The 18,924-nt window shown below is 40.3% G+C and overlaps 1 protein-coding gene across 1 annotated transcript; it reads right to left on the bottom strand.

Moving 5' to 3' along the window:
- Nucleotides 1–10,974: 10,974 nt before the first annotated feature.
- Nucleotides 10,975–12,456, bottom strand: LOC143989088 (olfactory receptor 5AR1-like). The gene has a single exon (XM_077489452.1). It carries the CDS (start codon nucleotides 12,451–12,453, stop codon nucleotides 11,542–11,544), a length of 912 nt encoding a protein of 303 aa, XP_077345578.1. The 5' UTR covers nucleotides 12,454–12,456; the 3' UTR covers nucleotides 10,975–11,541.
- Between the last annotated feature and the right edge of the window lie 6,468 nt (nucleotides 12,457–18,924).

The raw sequence follows: 18,924 nt of genomic DNA, 5'->3' as shown, positions 1-18,924 counted from the left end.
TCTAAAATAAATTGTATGCAAAAAATTAATAATGGTTTAAAAATTAAAAAATTATTTGATGTAGGAAGGAGAGGGAGCAACACCTATGATCCTATCCCTCCTACCTGCAGTAATATAGTGTAGTAGTGGAGAACAGGTAAAAAATAAAGATAATAAATAGTAATTGGGATAAGTATATCGGGGGATGGTGAACCATAGTACAACCGGGAGCTGAGGTAGTGACTAGGGATGAGCTTCGTGTTCGAGTCGAACGTACGTTCGACTCGAACATTGGCTGTTCGGCCGTTCGGCGAATTCCGAACGTTTGGGTCGTTCGCGTCAAAATTCGTGTGGCCCACAATGCACTGCGATGGCACAGTGCATTGCTGGCTCATGATTGGCCAAGCATGCACTGTGACCCCACATGCTTGGCCAATCGCAGCGCCAGCAGCGAGGAGAGCCATGATTGGCCACAGGCATCCTGCCTGTGGCCAATCATAGCTCAGGCTGTGTAGTGCACGCCCCACACTATATAAGGCCGCCTTTGAGGCGGCCTCGTGTAGTGTGTTGGCATCTGAAGCAGTGGGTGTTCTGTGTACCTTCAACACAGTACACACCGATCGTTTTTGGCTGATTTCCTATCTTGCTGCTGTGTAGTGGTTGTTGTCTGTGCCCTGACCGCAGTATACCCCACTATATTCACCTCACCTATATAGCTAGTGATCTAGCTTTAACCACTTAACAACTGCCCATTGCCGATTAACGGCTTCAGGGCGGTTGTTTAACTCTGAGAGGCCGTTAATTAACGGCCTCCCAGAATTCTGCTCTCGCGCGCCCCCTGGGGCACGCACTCGAGAGCATCCGTGACCGCTGTGTCCACATCGCGGCCGTTTACCACGTGATCGCTTATGGGGATTTTTTAAGTAGCGACGTTTGGCGCCATTCCACGGGCATGTGCAATTTTGAAGAGTGACATGTTTGATATCTATTTACTCAGCATAACTTCATCTTTCACTTTATGCAAACATTGGGCTAACTTTACTGTTTTTTTTGTTTGTTTTTTAAGCACAAAACTGTTTTTTCCCCCAAAAAAACGCGTTTGAAAAATTGCTGCGCAAATACCGTGTGAGATAAAAATTTGCAACGACCACCATTGTATTCTCCAGGGTCTTTGCTAAAAAAAAAATATATATATAATGTTTTGGGGTTCTCTATAATTTTCTAGCAAATAAATGATGATTTTTACATGTAGGAGAGAAATGTCAGAATTGGCCTGGGTGCTCCAGAACGCCTGATGGCGCTCCCTGCATGTTGGGCCTCTGTATGTGGCCACGCTGTGTAAAAGTCTCACACATGTGGTATCGCCATACTCGGGAGTAATAGCAGAATGTGTTTTGGGGTGTAATTTGTGGTATGCATATGCTGTGTGTGTGAAATAACCTGATAATATGACAATTTTGTGGAAAAAAATAAAAAAAAGGAAATAGGCCGCCAGTACTTCAGGTGTGATCAATTTTCAGATATTGGCACCATAGCTTGCGGACTCTATAACTTTCACAAAGACCAAATAATATCCACCAATTTGTACTTATTTTTACCAAAGATATGTAGTAGTATGAATTTTGGCCAAAATTTATGAAGAAAAAATGACTAATCTGCTAAATTTTATAACAGAAACGAAGAAAAATTAATTTTTTCGCAGAATTTTTGGTCTTTTTTCTTTTATAGCAGAGAGGTGATTAAATACCACCAAAAGAAATCTCTATTTGTGTGAAAAAAGGACAAACATTTCCTATAGGTCCAGTGTTGCATGACTGAGTAATTGTCATTCAAAATGTGAGGGCACCGAAAGCTGAAAATTGGTCTGGTTATTAAGGGTGTTTAAGTGCCCAGTGGTCAAGTGGTTAATAATAGAGCTTGCAGTCAGTAGTGTTAGGAGATAGTGCGTGCTGTCTGCGTGCTCTGTACCCAGTACATACCGCTATAATATAGGGCAGGCCCCTACTTTCAAACATCCAACTTACAAACATCTCCTACTTGCAAACGCAAGGAGACAGCAGCAAGTGAGATGAAAAAAGATGGACGACAAAACAAATTATACAGGGGTGATAACCCTTCCCTATGTTTTCCAAAAAGCTTAAAAATAGTTTTTTTGACTGGAGCTACACTTTAAAAATGTACCGGTTGAAAATTACACACAGATTCAACTTAACACAACAAACCTACACAGTCCCTGTCTTGTTTGCACCGCCTGTATACTGCTGTTCTGAGTATATAGGGCCCCGGGGGGCCACACGCATTTCCTTTTTTTAATATGGGTACGGGGTTCCCCTTAATATGCATACAAGACCCAAATAGGCTGGTAATGGGCAGGGAGGGCTACCCATGCCATTTTTCTCAATGATTTTCAACCATATTGCAGGAACCAGATATAACATTAAAACCGCAAGCAGTTTTAAATGGTGTTATTTCCGTTTAATGTCATTTGGTGCAGGGACTGTTCTAAACACGGGAAACACGTGGCACTTCACAGGCATACTACAGACACCCCCCAGGCACCATATTTAAAGGAATATTTCACTTTTTTTTTTCACTTTAATCGTCATTAAAATCAGTGCTCCCGCCAAAACGGCCGTTTTTAAAACTGTTTTTTGCATTGACCCATGTCCCCTGAGGCAGGAGGCAGGTCCCCAAACCCTTTTTAGAACAGTATCTTGCATATTAGCCGTTAAAATTAGCACTTTCCATTTCGAATGTTCGAGTCCCATACACTTCAATGGGGTTCTAACGTTCGTAATGAACGTGGGGGCCGTTCGCAAGTTCTGGTGCGAACCGAACCGGGGGGTGTTCGGCTCATCCCTACTTTTAAATAACGGGTGTGTTCAGCTAAAACAGGGATCCTCAAACTACGGCCCTCCAGCTGTTGCGAAACTACACATCCCATGAGGCATTGCAAAACTCTGGCATTCACAGACCTGACTAGGCATGATGGGAATTGTAGTTCCTGAACAACTGGAGGGCCATAGTTTGAAGACCTATGAGCTAAAACTTCTGAGTTTTGGATATAGATAGCCCTGTCAGGCTTTAACTGATATCTGGGGGCTCCATTACAAAGATTTATCCACCCTTATACCAGGAGTGGGCCAGGACTCCTGAAGATGTTTTCTGTGACAAAACATGTTGGGTGGAACCTAAGCTATGGTCTCCATCAGGTTTGCCAGGGCTTCCGAACGGACTTTGAGCTGCTGTAATTTATTTTCATGTGACGGTCCTCTATTCTGAATAAATGCAGCAGTTTTATACAGTGTTATACTATCATTTATTTTGTAATGTCTTTCTGTTCATTGTTGTGATCTTGTGTTGTCTTTTGTTGTGTGCAGCATGTATTGCAATAATTTAGCTTTGGGATTAATAATGATTAATTCTGAATGTGGTTATGTGGTCGGCTTTGTTTCTCTACTCATGTTTTCTGCTGCCCTCATTTCATTGTTGAGTGGATCGGAGTCTGGATTGTGATCCGTGCCAAACTGACCATCTTGTACTAACAAGTCTGCTATAGGTGGGATGTCGTAATTAGGCTAATGACGCTAAAGGAGCTATCCTCCCCAAAAAGTCATTTGCCAATATCTATACAAAAAAAAGGGATTTTAGGTATACCTCCCATAGTAAACTTGTGCCACAACAAGCCAGTAAAAATATATTTTATGTGAATGCAAAGTTACAATAAAATCCACCCAAATGGGCATTAAAATCACATTTTAAATATGCATTGGATGTATGTTTACAGAGGAAATTGACGTGTGGTTTTTTGTTTTGTTTTTTAAAACATGAGTCTACAGGATAGACAAGAACCAAAGGAGGCCTGTAGGAGGTTTATTGGAACCAAAGACGATGCGTTTCGTGGACTGATCCACTTCTTCTGGTCTCAAATGTGTGTCATATGTTCCTTTTAGTATAGTTCCTCTCATAGGCACCAATTTAGGAAAAAGGAGCGGGCATCAAATGGCAGTTAAAAACAGCCCCTCTGCTCACCAGCTGTCAAATAAGATGTATATATCAATCTATACCCCGGAAAGCGTTCTTTGATGATGAAATGCGTCAGTGGACCCTCTTGCTGACATCATTGCCTACTGGAAGTAACCACTAATTGCCAGATCTGGTGATTTTATTAAATAGTTTATTTTTATATATACTGAGCAATATTACAAACGCAACACTTTTGTGTTTGCCCCTATTTATCATGATCTGAACTTAAAGATCTACGACTTTTTCTTTGTACACAGAAGGCCTATTTCTCCATTTTATTGAAGATAATACAGTACATATTATTAGTACATATTTTACAATAAAATATGATATATATAACATGAATAGAGAAACTTCTCAAATAAACATAGAAGAGTAAAAATAATAAATTCATGTCTTAAAAACAAGGTATACGAGTATGTGTAAACTTTTCTGCACTTTTCAAATTATAATTATTATTGTTAGTACAATACTTGGTGAGGTTAAGATTAAACTAGAAGAATAATAGTACAATATTTGTAAAGATTGAATAAACAAAGTATTGTCTATTTATGACAGATCTATCTAGGTTCTGTCAGGAAAGGAGTCCATCCAAACGGGGCCAGGTTCCAGCTATTGGCCTGGTTTGTCCCATATGGATGGACAATGATCCCGACCATCCCAAGTATGTCTTATGTAACTTTACCTATAGTAATAAATATAAATCTATAACCTACTATATGGTTGAATAATATAAGATGGAATTAAAGAGTTTAATGTAAAGTGGGAGAGGGGGGATCATCAGAAGAATCAATGATGTTATGTTATCACAAGGTAAGAGGAGTGGATTATTAAGTCCTGGTGGTAGATGGTGGTTTAATCCAGGGGGACCACATCTTTTCAAACTTAGCAATATTATCAAGTAAGGTCGCTTCTATTTTGACATGAATCGTAGCTTGTGTTTACACGCTGTTTAACTGACACAACGCAAAGTGTATTTGATTTCCAAGCCTTCGCTATGGATTGTTTAGCAGCCATTGTAACATACAGTAGAAGCTTGAATTGACAATGTGTTAGATTAGATGGTTTGCTGTTTAAAAGGGCCACCAGTAGATCAGGTAATATGTTTATTGAAAATATCGTAGAAAGTATATTAAATATTTTTGACCAAAAGGTTTGAACAATGGGACAGGTCCACCAAATATGAATAAGCCCTTGTACACGCGGTCGGAGATTCCGTCGGATTGTGTCCTATCGGAGCGTTTTGTCGGATATTCCAATTGTGTGTGGTATGCATCGGACTGTTTCCGTCGGACCAAATTATTGGTCGGAAATATTTTCCGATCGGACATACTCCGATCATGTGTAGCCTACTCCGACGGACAAAGTGCCACGCATGCTCAGATCAAATTCCTAGACCAAAGCTATTGGCTACTAGCCTGAACGTAGTCCCGTCGTTATGAAATAACGTCATCACGTTATGTACAATCGGATTTTCCGACAACTTTGTCCGACCGTGTGTATGCAACAGTTTCGGACAAAATCCAACGGATTTGGTTGTCAGAATGTCCAACCTTGTGTACAAGGGCTATGGGTACCAGAGTCGCAACAGCCTTGAAAGCATTGGGAGGGTTATTGGTGAATAAATTTGGATATTCTTGCAGGAACTAGATACCACCTAGTAAGAACCTTGTAGTTCGTTTCAAGGGCTACAATGTTTGGAGAAGCTGACTTTGTAGCAATCCAAATTTGAGTCCAATCTAATGTGTCAGGTTGGAGATTTAACTCATTCTCCAGTTTAGATGTGGAGGATGTGTGTGAGAGTAGCTGCGTATATAAATCTGAGATGAGTCCCTCGTCTATGGGGGTCTGTTGTACAAGATCTTTCAAAGATTGTAAAATTAGGAGATGTCAAATTTGAGGGAGAATATTGTGACAGGAAATTCTTAATTTGTAAATATCAAAAAGTTTCATGATGTGGTAATTTGTGGGTATTACAAAGTGTAGGAAAAGGTGTGATTTTGTCAGATACAAGTGATGGGCTCGCGTAAGATCAGCATTAAGCCAGGCGGAGAAGGAGAATGGAGAGGTCCAAGCTGGGTAAAAGAAGGGATTATTCATGAAAGAAAGAAGTGGGTTATGTTGAGATTGGAGACCAAAATGTGTTTTAAGTCTATCCCAAATTGAGAGGCTATGTTTAGTAATAGGATACGTGATTGTACGGCTTTGAGTTGGTGTAAGCCAAAGAAAATTTGATGCAGAAAGTGGATCACATTCAACTGATTCAATTGCTACCCAAAGTGGAATTTCTTTAGTAGCATGATATTTGGGTAATTCAGCAAGTTGTAATAATATTTTGAAAAGTTCGGAACACTCAGACCTCCTTTAATCTGGGGCATGTACAGTGTAGGTTGTGGTAAACGAGGTTGAAGTTTGCCCCAAATAAATTGAGCTGTCTTGCGTTGAAAGATTCGTAAAAAATGTGCATTAACCTGGATAGGGAGCACCCTAAATAAGTATAAAATCTTAGGCAATATTGACATTTTTACCACAGAGATTCTACCCAACCAAACCAGTGGTAAGGATGACCATCTTTTCAGTAAAGAGGAAAGATGAGCTAGCATGGGCGGGTAGTTTGCTGAGAATAAATTGTCAGGATTAGATGTGAGTGAGACTCCTAAATAGGTTATATGTGTTGTTGCCCAAGTAAATGGGAGGGAGTTTTGTAGCTGTGTTTGCAATTCTGGTGTGAGTGAAATATTCAGGGCTTTAGATTTATGTGGATTTATTTTCAGGCCTGATATTGAACCAAATTTATTAAATGTATCAATGAGATTTGGGGCTGATATTAGTGGAGGTGTAGGGAATATCAAAACATCATCAGCAAATAGACATAATTTGTGTTGTGTCCTAATTCAAGGCCTTTTATGTTTGTATTGGATCTTATAAGTTTGGACAACGGGTTCTATTGCCGGGGAAAAAAGAAGAGGGGACAAGGGGCATCCCTGCCTAGTTCCTCTTTCAATATTGAAGTGGTCAGATTGAAATCCTGAGTAGGATATGTATTCTTTCGGGTTTTGATAAAGAGAGGATACCCATGTCAGGAACTGTGCTCCAAATCCCCATTTGTGAAGAACAGCATCAGGATAAGGCCATGACAGAGAATTGAATGCCTTCTGTATGTCAATTGAGAGGAAGCAGGCAGGGATCCGGCGTTTTCGGGCTATATGGGTTAGTAAGGTAGCACGACGAATGCTGTCATCTGTTTGTCTGGGGGGAATGAACCCAGTTTAGACGATTAGCGAGGATCTTAGCTAGTATTTTGACATCCAAGTTTAATATTGAGGTTGGTCTATAATTCGACCAGGATGAATCGTCAGAATGTGGTTTAGGAATCATAGCTATAGATGCATATAATGATTCTGTATGGAAGGAATTTCCTTCCAAGAGAGAATTGAAAGCAGCAGTCATTAATGGGGAGAGTAGGGTAATAAATTATTTATAGTAGGTGGCTGAAAAGCCATCTTGGCCTGGGCGTTTGTGTAATTTAAGGGTTTTAATTGCTTCTTTGACTTCCAAATCAGTTATATGTTTATCTAGTATTTCTTGATGGGTAGTGGGGAGGGTAGGAAGTTGGATGGATGATAGTAGAGTATCAAATTTCTTTTTGATTAAATTTATGTGTGTTTTTATATAATGTTATTAGTTTCCGTGGGTTACTAGTATAAGTAGTTGCATTTATTTTAAGCCTTATTGGTTTTGGAATGTGTTCAGTTCTCCGTAGTTGTAAGGCTAAAGCCTCATACACACGATCGGACTTTGTAGAAAACTTTCCCTTGGACTTTTGTACAAAGGGCGTAGTCCACAAGTTTGTATTGCATACACACGATCGGACTTTTTGACAACAAACATGAACGTAGTGACGTCACAATGTACTGATGACACTTCAAAAGAGGACGTTCAATTACTCCAGCGCCACCTTTGGTCAACTTCTGCATTGTAGTCTGATCTTTTGCATTGGTTCTGAGCATGCGTGTTTGTACAAAAGTCCGATGGTTTTGCGTACACACGTTCGGACTTTGCTCCATCGGACTTTTGTTGCCAGAAAGTTTGTCCGTTCGCACAGCCAACAAAAGCCCGATGAAAACAGAAAAAGTTTGTCTGATGGAGCGTACACACGGTCGGATGTTGCTCCAAAACAGCTAATTTGCATGTTTGTTGTCAAAAAGTCTGATCGTGTGTACGGGCCTTAAGAATATGTTTGGTTTGTTTGCCTTCATGTAATGACTATGTTTTGATTTTCTAAGGACCTGCACTGCTGAGTCTGTTAGAAGGAGATCCAGTTCTAATTTAGCTTTATCATACTCAAGTTTAGTTGAAATTTTTAGAGGCTTTATAGAAGGCATCTTCAAGTTTATGTAGTTGTTTTGTTTTATGAGGATGAGATGTTTGACTTATACAGACTCACCGAATAGTTGGTTTTAGAACTTCCCATAACAGTAGGGGATTAGTGTCTGTGGATGAATTATTAAAGATAAAATATTGAATGGTAGTTTCTAAAGTTTGTAAGTTGGATTTGCTAATAAACTGTCATTTATGCACCAAGATCTATGTTTAGATTTTGGGATTAGAGAAGAGAAGGTAGTCATGACCGCATTGTGGTCCGACCAAGCACTTGGGATTATAGAAGAATTCAGTATACAAGTGGAGGTATTCACACGTACAAATTGGTGATCTATACGGGAAAACTGCTTGTGGGGGTGAGAGTAGTGTGTAGATTTTCTTCTTGGATTTTGTTCCCGCCACATATCCAGTAGGGAGTATTGATCTAGGAGTTGTCGGTATGCAGGACGTTGGGTCTGTAATGGAGTTGGAGATCTGTCTAGAATTGGATAAATGACTTGATTTGAGTGACCACATATTATGAGGGTACTCTGTTTATGTGATTCCACAACCGAAAATAGATGAGAGAATTGAAAGAGGATTTCTGTTGGGGGCATAATATGAGATTATGGTTATTTCATCATCCAACAGTAGGCCTGTGAGCAAGATATAACGCCCTTCGGGATCCTTGATCTCTTCATGTAGGGTAAAGGGAGTAGTGCGATGAAGACACCTCTTTGTTTAGTAGAGGCCGAAGCCATATAGACCTGGGGGTAATGATGACTAAAACATTTTGGGGAGGACTGTAAGGAAAAATGTGTTTCCTGCAAGCAAACAGCATGGGCAGAGAGTGTAGAGTATGAATGAAAAGCTGTAGTTCTTTTGGGAGGGGAATTTAGACCTTGGACATCATGGGTGATCACATTCAATGACATCATTGACTAGTATGTGAGAAAATATAAGATCTTAAGTTGTTTATCTAGGAATGAGTTAGAATTTCTAGGGGGAGGGTGAGAAGGTAAATAGGGAATCTAAACTTGAGGGAAGAAATATATGTAGATTCATAATATAAATATTATCAGGTGTTAAGGCAGAAAAAGAGAAGTTTTATTTGAATAGATAGGAATATTGTTCCTAAGAGGCGATAGTATCCATAGAGTGATGAAAAGTCATCAATCCAGGGATACAGTGTGTCCAAAAGAGTATCCGATTAATAAGATCGGCTATTCGAGGACTAAGTGGGAGGTGCAGTGAACTGTCTCCGGGACAAAGACAGCCTCTTTTAAAAAGTACTTGGTAATTATAAAATTAACGATTCACTATTTAAAAAGGAAACACAAAATAATAATTAAATGAAACCTTATCAATTAGATATATTTGTAAACCGGTATTTGAACAAATAGGGTACAGAAAATGTGATAAATATCACGTTATCAAGAAAAATAAAATAAAGAAATAAATAGTGTATATAGAATAAAAGTAAATGACCTGCAAATACACTAAAGATATATAGGAGATATGAGGGGATAGTATTTAAGGAAGGTATGGATCCCCATTTTTATGAGGGAAGACATAAATCAGTGTATGTGCAGGTGGCTGTTAACATTGCTGAAAAAATAATAAAAAGAAATCTCACAAAGGATTTTAATTTCTTTAGATGTGATGAGTTAGGGAAATAAAGTAAAGCTCATGACATCTCAAGAAACACCAAGAAAGTAATAGCAATTTTAAGAGCTTATTTATGTATCCTAAAATTAAAGAACTTTTGGGGAATAGAGAATATATTCCCATTTAAGGATTACATATATTTTGTCATTCTAAATGTTATGTCAATAAGTATAAATTTAACTTGTAGGATCACCAAGAAGAAAAATTCAGTCCATTTGGTCTTCAGGATCTGGTTGTGTTGATGCTATGCGACTCCTTTTATGGATACTTGAATGGGCTTGTTGGTCAGTTTCATCTTTTCGATTTGTAGGAGAATTTGACAATGCTTGACGTTTGGGACCTTCAGTTGAGTTATCCGGAGTTGACAGGCGAAGATCAAGAATCACTGTTGAGAGGTCATCCACTGTTTTACAGGTATAAGAGGTATCTTTGTGAGAGACTCGAATGGCAAATGGGAAACTCCAAAGATATGGAATGTGATGATGTTGGAGAATTTGTAGATGGGGTTTCATCTCTCTTCTTTTAATGAGAGTTTGTTGCGAGAGGTCTAGAAATATTTCACAGCGATATCCTTGGTCAGATAAAATGTCTTTACTTCGAGCAGCTCCCATTATTTGTAGTTTGGTACGAAAATAATGTAATTTCAAGACAATATCTCTCGGGGGGCCAGCATCTTTTTTGGGGACCAGGGTTCTATGAATTCTGCCCATCTCCAGCCTTTCAATAGGGATAGATGGGACAAGTTCCTGGAAGAGAGCTGTAATTGTAGAATGGAGATCTATTATTGTTTCAGTTATTCCACGAATTCTCAGGTTAGATCTCCTGGCCCTGTTTTTAAAACCTTCAATGCGGGCAGTATGGTATGAATTTTCCTCTCTGAGTGTTTCTATCTCCTCATTATGAGTATTAGCAATGTCATTTATTTAATCCATTCTGTGTTCTAATATTGTTGTGCGGTGTCCCACATTTTTTGGTAAGAGGCTTTTGTCTCTTGGTGGTGGTGCACTAGAGTTGGCATGTTTGGAGTATTGATCTGCACATGCAGCATTTCACTGGACACATGCTAGTTTGACTTTTCTTCTCACATGACTGCATTGTTGTTTTTATTGACGTTGCAATTTTTAAGTTGGTGCTTATTTGAGAGCACAGGTCTTTTGTCTTAAGTTGAAAATTTAAAGGCGGAAGCACAATACAGAGCTTTTTCCATCAGGTCTAGTTCCTATGATTGTCAGCTCCATCTATTGGCCATGGTGCATTATTTTCCTAAACAAAGTAGGAAATGTATTATGGCCACTAGGGGGAGCTGATAATCATAGGAAATAAACATTAGACACAATATAGCGATTAACTGAGACAGCTGTGTAATTGGTAAGCCACTCACACAACATTTTTTTTATAAAGAGATCCTTTTAACAGTTTCCACAGCTTCAAAAGTGTACAAAGAAGAAATACATCAGACATAACAATGAGCTAAAAAATAAGTAAATAAATCCTAATAATACTTTATTACACGTAGTGTCCTTTCACATCTTTGTTGTTCAGGCTGTATATCAGAGGGTTCAGCAAGGGAACGGCAGCTGTGTTAAAGAGTGAAAACCATTTATTGGACTCTAAACTGTCCTCTCTGGTTGGATTGAGATACTGACACACCAGGGTTCCGTAGAGAAGGACAACAACAGTGAGGTGTGAGGAACAAGTGTAGAAGGCTTTATATCTCCCACCACTTGTACGGATCCTTACTATTGCAGCAATAATGAAAACATAAGGAGTGAAGGTGAGGACAAAGGGTGTAAGGCTTAAAAGTAATAGTCCTTCAATGAAGCTCAACATTTCCAAGGCAGAGGTGTCACTGCAAGAGAGACTGCGAAGAGGCACAAGATCACAAAAAAAATGATTTATGATGTTGGATTTATAACATGAGACTTCCAACAGTAGTGCAAGATAGGGTACCACCTCTAAAAAAGAAACGACCCAACAGACTGTGGCCAAGAGGGTGCAAACTCTTGGGTTCATGAGGATAGAGTAATGTAAGGGATTGCAGATGGCGACATAGTGGTCATAACTCATGGCTGTTAATATCAATAGCTCATTACAGGCCAAGGAGGAGAACACGTAGAACTGTGCTATGCAACCCAGGAAAGAGACTGTCTTGTCTTGTGTTAAAAAAGCTACAAGAACCTTATGCAGAGTGGTGGTGGAGGAGGACATGTCCAAGACAGACAAGTTGGCCAAGAAGAAGTACATGGGAGTATGGAAATTGGAGTCCAGGCAAACCAATAGAAGAATGACCAGGTTTCCACCAAGAGTCAGAAGATAAATGAGAAGAACCAGGAGGAAAATCAGAAGTTGCAATTTGGGGACATTTGAAATCCCATTGATTATAAAATAGGAAACAGTAGTCTTGTTATTTGAATCCATGTAATAAAATATACAAAGTATTCTTCACACTGCTGGAAATATTGATGCATTATATTGATGAAAGCTGATGAAATATCAATTCTAGTCTGCATTTTCAACCCTTTAAATCTTAACATGATTCCTGAAATCTCATCTTTTTAGGTTTGGATAGATTGATGAGGGGTTAGAACCTTTATCAGGTATTAGTTGTTGCTTGTGTCCCTTCCATCAGCATGCTAGTAATATAAAAAAAACTTTCACCTTTTTCATTACATACCTTATTATAGATCATGTGACATCAAGGAGTCTATGTGCCTTTCTATGCAATGGAGCCAGAACATGGCTGATGGGTGGGGGCCAGCAGGGTGCTGTACATGGCTTCCTGAACACATTACAGCACCCGTCCTCAGTACTCCTCTCAGGAGCCCTCAGCCCTGATGCAAGCATTAGGCTGGCTCTTATGAGGAGTTATACAAATATAAAAATACCTTAATTGGTGGATGTGCATCTGGAGAGGTAGGTATGCCTAGGAAGACTGGCCTAGGAAATGCCTATATGTAACTCTGAGTCTCCGTAATTGAAAGAAATGAAATCTAATTAATGAAAGGGACAGTTTTTGGACAGTCAGTCAGGAGGAAAGACAAGATGATGTGGGCCCTATCTGTGAGAATCTCACAGCGCACTAATGGTATGTGGCATAAAAAAGTTTCACCACCATTTTATAGGTCCCCATCTTCAGAAAATATATAATGTTTGGGGGTTTTAACCATACCCCCCAACTTTTTGAGGTGGGAACGGGGCGGGACACCTATTAGCAAAAGTATGTAGGCATAGGACACACCGCCTGTCACTCCCCCTTAAAGCAGAATTATTTAAAAAAAAAGCATTAAGTAAACTCACAAGTGCATTTTTTCACCACTACGATTCCTTTATATTGGCTTTTAAAATTTACAAATGCAACGATTTAGAAAATGGATGAAAGGTTTAGCACTGGGAAACACTTTTTGTAAGATAAATAGTGCATTTTATATACAATGATATAGATCAGACCAAAATGAGGGACAAATAAGGAGAAAAGAGGGACAGAGGGACTTTTTCTAAGGGCAGATGTTCCCAAGGATCCAGAGAAAAAGAAATTTCTCTTTCAGGCTTTGGATCATCTATTACCCCAGTTGGTGATATCAGAGGTTCCCTTAGTGGAACAGGGCACAGGTTTTTGATTCAAACCTTTTACAGTTTCAGAACCAAACGGAGAGGTAAGACCCATTCTAGATCTCAAAAATCTGAATCGGCAATCCGATCGGTTGTGTCCATCCTGCAAGGAGGGGAGTTGCGTCAGCACTTACATTGACCTTCTGAACGGGCTTTCGCATGCTGGCCGGCATTTCATGCTTTTTTACTGCTGTGTTTGTGAGTATATTTTGTTTATTTAACCACTTCCTGACCAGCGCGCGACGATGTACGTCGACAGAATGGCACGGGCAGGCATATTGGCGTACAGGTACGTCCAATATTCAATCCCGCGCTGGTCGGGACCCCCGTGAGTCCGGTCGCGGGACCCGCGGACTAGATCGCCGAGGGCATCCCCGCGATCGTCTCACGGAGCGGCCGAATGGAGGAAATGCCGAGTAAACAGCATTTCTCCATTCTGCCTAGCAACTAGTGACGCTGATCTCTGCTCCATGTGATTGGAGCAGAGATCAGTGTTCACTAAATGAAAGCCCAACCCCCCCACAGTTAGTAACACACCCCTAGGAACACTTAACCCCTACACTGCCACCCACCGGTTAACCCCTTCACTGCCAGTGTCATTTACACAGGAATCACTGCATTTATATAGCAGTGATTACTGTATGAATGACAATGCTCCCAAAAATGTGTCAAAAATGTCTGATGGGTCCCCCACAATGTCGCAGTCACAATAAAAATCGCTGATCGCCGCCATTACTAGTAAAAAAAAAATAATAAAAAATTATTAATAAAAATGCTATAAAACTATCCCTATTTTGTAAACGCTATAACTTTTGCGCAAACCAATCAATAATCGCTTATTGTGATTTTTTTTACCAAAAATATGTAGAAGAATACGTATCGGCCTAAACTGAGGGAAAAAAAAGGTTTTTTTATATATTTTTGGGGGATATTTATTATAAAAAGTAAAAAATAATGCGTTTTTTTCAAAATTGTCGCTCTATTTTTGTTTATAGCGCAAAAAATAAAAACCGCAGGGGTGATCAAATACCACCAAAAGAAATCTCTATTTGTGGGAAAAAAAGGACGTCAATTTTGTTTGGGAGCTACGTCGCACGACCGCGCAATTGTCAGTTAAAGCGACGCAGTGCCGAATCGCAAAAAGTGATCTGGTCTTTGACCAGCAAAATGGTCCGGTCTGCAAGTGGTTAAATAAAAATAGTCTGCCTGGTTTACGCTATGACAGGCTTTCTTTGTGTTTTCCGAGTTACCATCTAAACCATTGCTTGCTTATGTGGAAATCTTCATGGTCCATTTGAAAGTGTTTCCGCAATAGGAGTCAGGATTGGTGCAGTTCGGGTGACAAATTCCATGAGCGTTTACATACCGCTTTCTGGTAAGCGTGCATTCCTACTGTTGACTCACGGGTTTCTGGCTTGGTGAAGGTGGAACGCACGGCTGACTGGCACCCTCTTAAAGAGATATCTCTTCCATTATAAAGACTTTTTGTTTGGACTTTTTCTCGTTGGTTGTGGTTCACTGGTTCCCCTTCTTTATGGATATCATTTTTTATTAATTTGTCACTGTTTTTTTTATCTTATTTAACTATTAATAATCACTGTATTTATTTATAATTATTTATTGAATATATATTAATTTAAATTAGTTTACTTATAGTCAATAATTAATGAATTTATTTATTCATTTATAATTATTTATTCACTTTTTGAATATAATCAACTGTTATTAATCACTATATTAATTTAATCATATTACATTTTTGAGCATTTATCACTTAATTTTGATTGTACATGAATTGTTCACTTAATCTATTGGAATTATCTGATTAATTTTAATTTCCTTGCACAAACAGTAATAGCCTCAGTGGGGGTAGGTAGCGCAGCTAATTTTGGTCTCTATATGCATTTCATTTAAACCAAGATATTATTCCTTCTCCTTTCTCCCCAGAGCCTCAATCTGGGGAATGAATGAATGAATGAATGAATGAAATACTTATATAGCGCACATTGCGAACTGAATCGCCTCTAGGCGCTGTGGCGAGCTTTGATCATCTGCTAGAAGAGGAAGGTCTTGAGTTTTTTCCTAAAAGCCAGGTGATTTTCTTCCAGGCGGATGTTGATTGGTAGAGCATTCCATAGCCGAGGCCCTTGGACAGCGAATCTCCGATCCCCCTTGGATTTATACCGGGCTTTGGGCACGAGGAGGTTTTTGTTGGCTGATCGAAGACTGCGGTTTGGTGTGTAATGATTTATTTTCTCCATTAGGTATTGCGGAGCTTCTCTATGCACGCATTTGTGGGTGAGGCAAAGGGTCTTGAACGTGATCCGATTTTTTACGGTTAGCCAATGTAAGCTCCTCAGTGAAGGAGAAATGGATTCCCAGGGTTTTTTTCCTGTTATCAGCCTTGCCGCCGTGTTTTGGATCAGTTGTAATCGCGCAAGTCGATATTGTGGTAATCCTATGTAAAGCGAGTTTACGTAGTCCAGTCGTGAATTAATGATTGTTCCAACTACCACTGCTTTGTCATTCTTTGGGATAAAAGGGATGAGTCTGCGAAGCATGCGCAGCAGATGGTGAGATCGACTGACTACAGATCCTATTTGCGCATCCATTGACATTTGTGCGTCTAAAATAACCCCGAGACTCTTCGCTTTGGTCTTTGGGGAGATAGTCTGCCCAAAGACGGTTGGTGGAGACCAGGAGGTTTTGGTTGCGGGCTTATGATTTGAGTGTAAGATAAGAAGCTCTGTCTTTGATTGGTTCAGCTGGAGGGAGTTGGTGGTCATCCAGTCCTCTATTGATTTGAGGCAGTTTTCAAGTTGTTGTTGGTGATCTTTTTTTCCATTGATCCGTAAATAAAGTTGCGTGTCGTCAGCGTAAGAGTGGAAGAAGAGATCTGAGCATCTGATGATTTGAAGGAGTGGGCGAATGTAAATGTTAAGGAGAAAGGGTGACAACGGAGAGCCTTGAGGGACTCCGCAGGTGACTGCCCGAGTTTCGGAGAGGAATTTTCCTAGTTTCACTGTCTGTGACCGATTTCCTAGGAAGGACGCGAACCAGTGGAGATCCATGTCTTGGACTCCGGCTACTTCTGTGAGGCGGACGAGTAGAGTATTATGATCTACTGTATCAAACGCTGCACTTAGGTCTAGCAGTACGAGGAGACACGGCTCTCCGTCATCTGCTGCTTCGAGGGCGTCATCCCAAATCTTGAGGAGAGCTGTTTCTGTTCCATGACCAGGGCGGAAGCCTGATTGCAGCGGGTCCAGGAGTTTGTGAGTATCCAGGTGAAGTTGTAGCTGATGTACTACAGCTTTCTCCATGATCTTAGAGATGGTGTTGAGGCTTGTAATCGGCCTACGGTTGTTTGGATCCTGAGGGTCCAGGTTTGGTTTCTTGAGTAGAGGTTTGACGATGCCTTGTTTGAGGATGCTGGGAACAATCCCTTCCTTTTTGGCTTTGAAGATTGCTTTCCGATAATTCTCTGTCAGACCTTTGTAGTTAAATAGGTTTTCCTCGGTGGGATTTCTTCTCCATGTTCTTTCCGCTCTTCTGCGTTCTTGCTTTAGTATGGAGAGGGAGCTATTAAACCATCCAGCATTTTTCTTCCTGATGAGAGCCCTGCGTTTTGGTGCTACCGAGTCTGCTGATTGCAGTAATGCCTTGTTCAGGGAGTTGAGTGTTTCCTCCGTAGAGTGGTTTAAGGTTATTGTAGATATCTTTTTGGACAGAGTGGTTTTGAAGGCTTCGGAGTACAGTTTTTTATGCGATCTGGTCCAGTGCGTTGTTACAGGTTTCCATTTTGCGTTGGTGATGTTGGTAGTGATTTTGAATTTGATGGCGTGGTGATCCGTCCATGGCAGAGTTATGTTGTCGAGTATGTTGACGTCGATGTTCTGTTTGAAAATGAGGTCCAGGGTGTGTCGTTTGCCCAAAGGTTGAAATCTCCGAGTGCCAGGAAATTTTTGAATTTTAGGGTGTGCATTGCAAAGGATTCCGTGAGGGGTGAAAGAAGATTGGACTTTGGTCCCGGTGATCTGTAGCACAGTAGAATATGAGTGGTGTCATGGGGTGTTGGTTGAAAATGTAGCGTCAGGGTTTCCATAAAAGACACTGGGAAGAGAAGGCACTACATTCCCTTGATGTAGTAAGGGCGATCAGAGTCTATTTAAAGGCGACCGCTCAGGTTCGCAAAATACACGTTTTGTTTGTACTGCCAGAGGGTCCAAAATGTGGACAGGCAGTGTCAAAATTCACTATTTTCCAAATGGATTTGTCAGTGATTGTTCAAGCTTCAGCTTAAAGAAGAAAATTCTTCCTTCTTATGTTAGAGCACACTCATCCAGGGTGATTAGTGCCTCTTGGGTGGTGCATCATCAGGCCTCTATGGCTCAGATCTGTAAGGCCGCGACTCGGTCTTCGGGTTCATACGTTTATCAGATTTTATCAAATCGATATTAAAGGTCATGAGGATATTGCCTTTGGGCAGTCCTCTGGCCTCTTTTTTTTTTTTTTGTGTCTCCCTCCCTTCATTTGCCATTGCTATGAGAATATGTACTATGGCTCTGTGTCCCCGATGTAAGAAAAGAAAACAGGATTTTTAAAACAACTTACCTGTAAAATCCCTTTCTTTGATGTACATACACTTGTATTGCTTGGCTACAAAACTGAGGACTCCCAGTAGTGGGAGGGGTTATATAGGGAGTACATAACCCACATAATAAGTACTATGGCTCTGTGTCCCCTGATGTACATCAAAGAAAAGGACTTTACAGGTAAGCTGTTTTAAAAATCCTGTTTTTTTGTGTTTTTGATATAATACATTTTTTCATTTTGCACTTGCACAGTGGACTGTGTATTTGCATTTCCCTTTTCCCTATCCCCCTTATGTCATTGGAGTTAAGTCCAAACAGGGTTTTTATTATGAGTTTTTGATCCCCCACCCCTGCACAGCCAGGCACACCACATTTTCCCAGGCACCCCAGGAAAGGGAACAGTCCGTGACTTTGTTTTTGTTATTTATTGAGGGATAATAACTTAGGCTCGGTTCACACAGGGGCGGCTTATCCAGGCGACTTCGCTGCCTGACAAGGCGCGCTCCGTTCTGTACTATGGAACCGTTCTAATAGGAACAACTCAAGTCGCTCCGACTTAGAAAAAAGGTTCCTGTACTACTTTGGGGCGACTTCAGGCGACTTGCATTGACTTCCATGCAGAAGTCGTTTTACAAGTCACCGCTGATCGTGTGCAGGTCGCGGCGCTGCATTTTGTGCCGCCCCT

Source organism: Lithobates pipiens, unplaced genomic scaffold (assembly GCF_037356315.1).
Source record: "Lithobates pipiens isolate NorthernLeopardFrog02 unplaced genomic scaffold, aLitPip1_a1.2 Scaffold_1, whole genome shotgun sequence".
Taxonomy (NCBI): domain Eukaryota; kingdom Metazoa; phylum Chordata; class Amphibia; order Anura; family Ranidae; genus Lithobates; species Lithobates pipiens.
The sequence above is the reverse complement of the archived record's forward strand: the minus strand, read 5'-3'. Positions and strand labels throughout refer to the sequence as shown.

Bases quoted from the DNA above. Each gene is read 5' to 3' on its own strand.
- LOC143989088 (XM_077489452.1), bottom strand. From the start codon at position 12,453: ATGGATTCAAATAACAAGACTACTGTTTCCTATTTTATAATCAATGGG.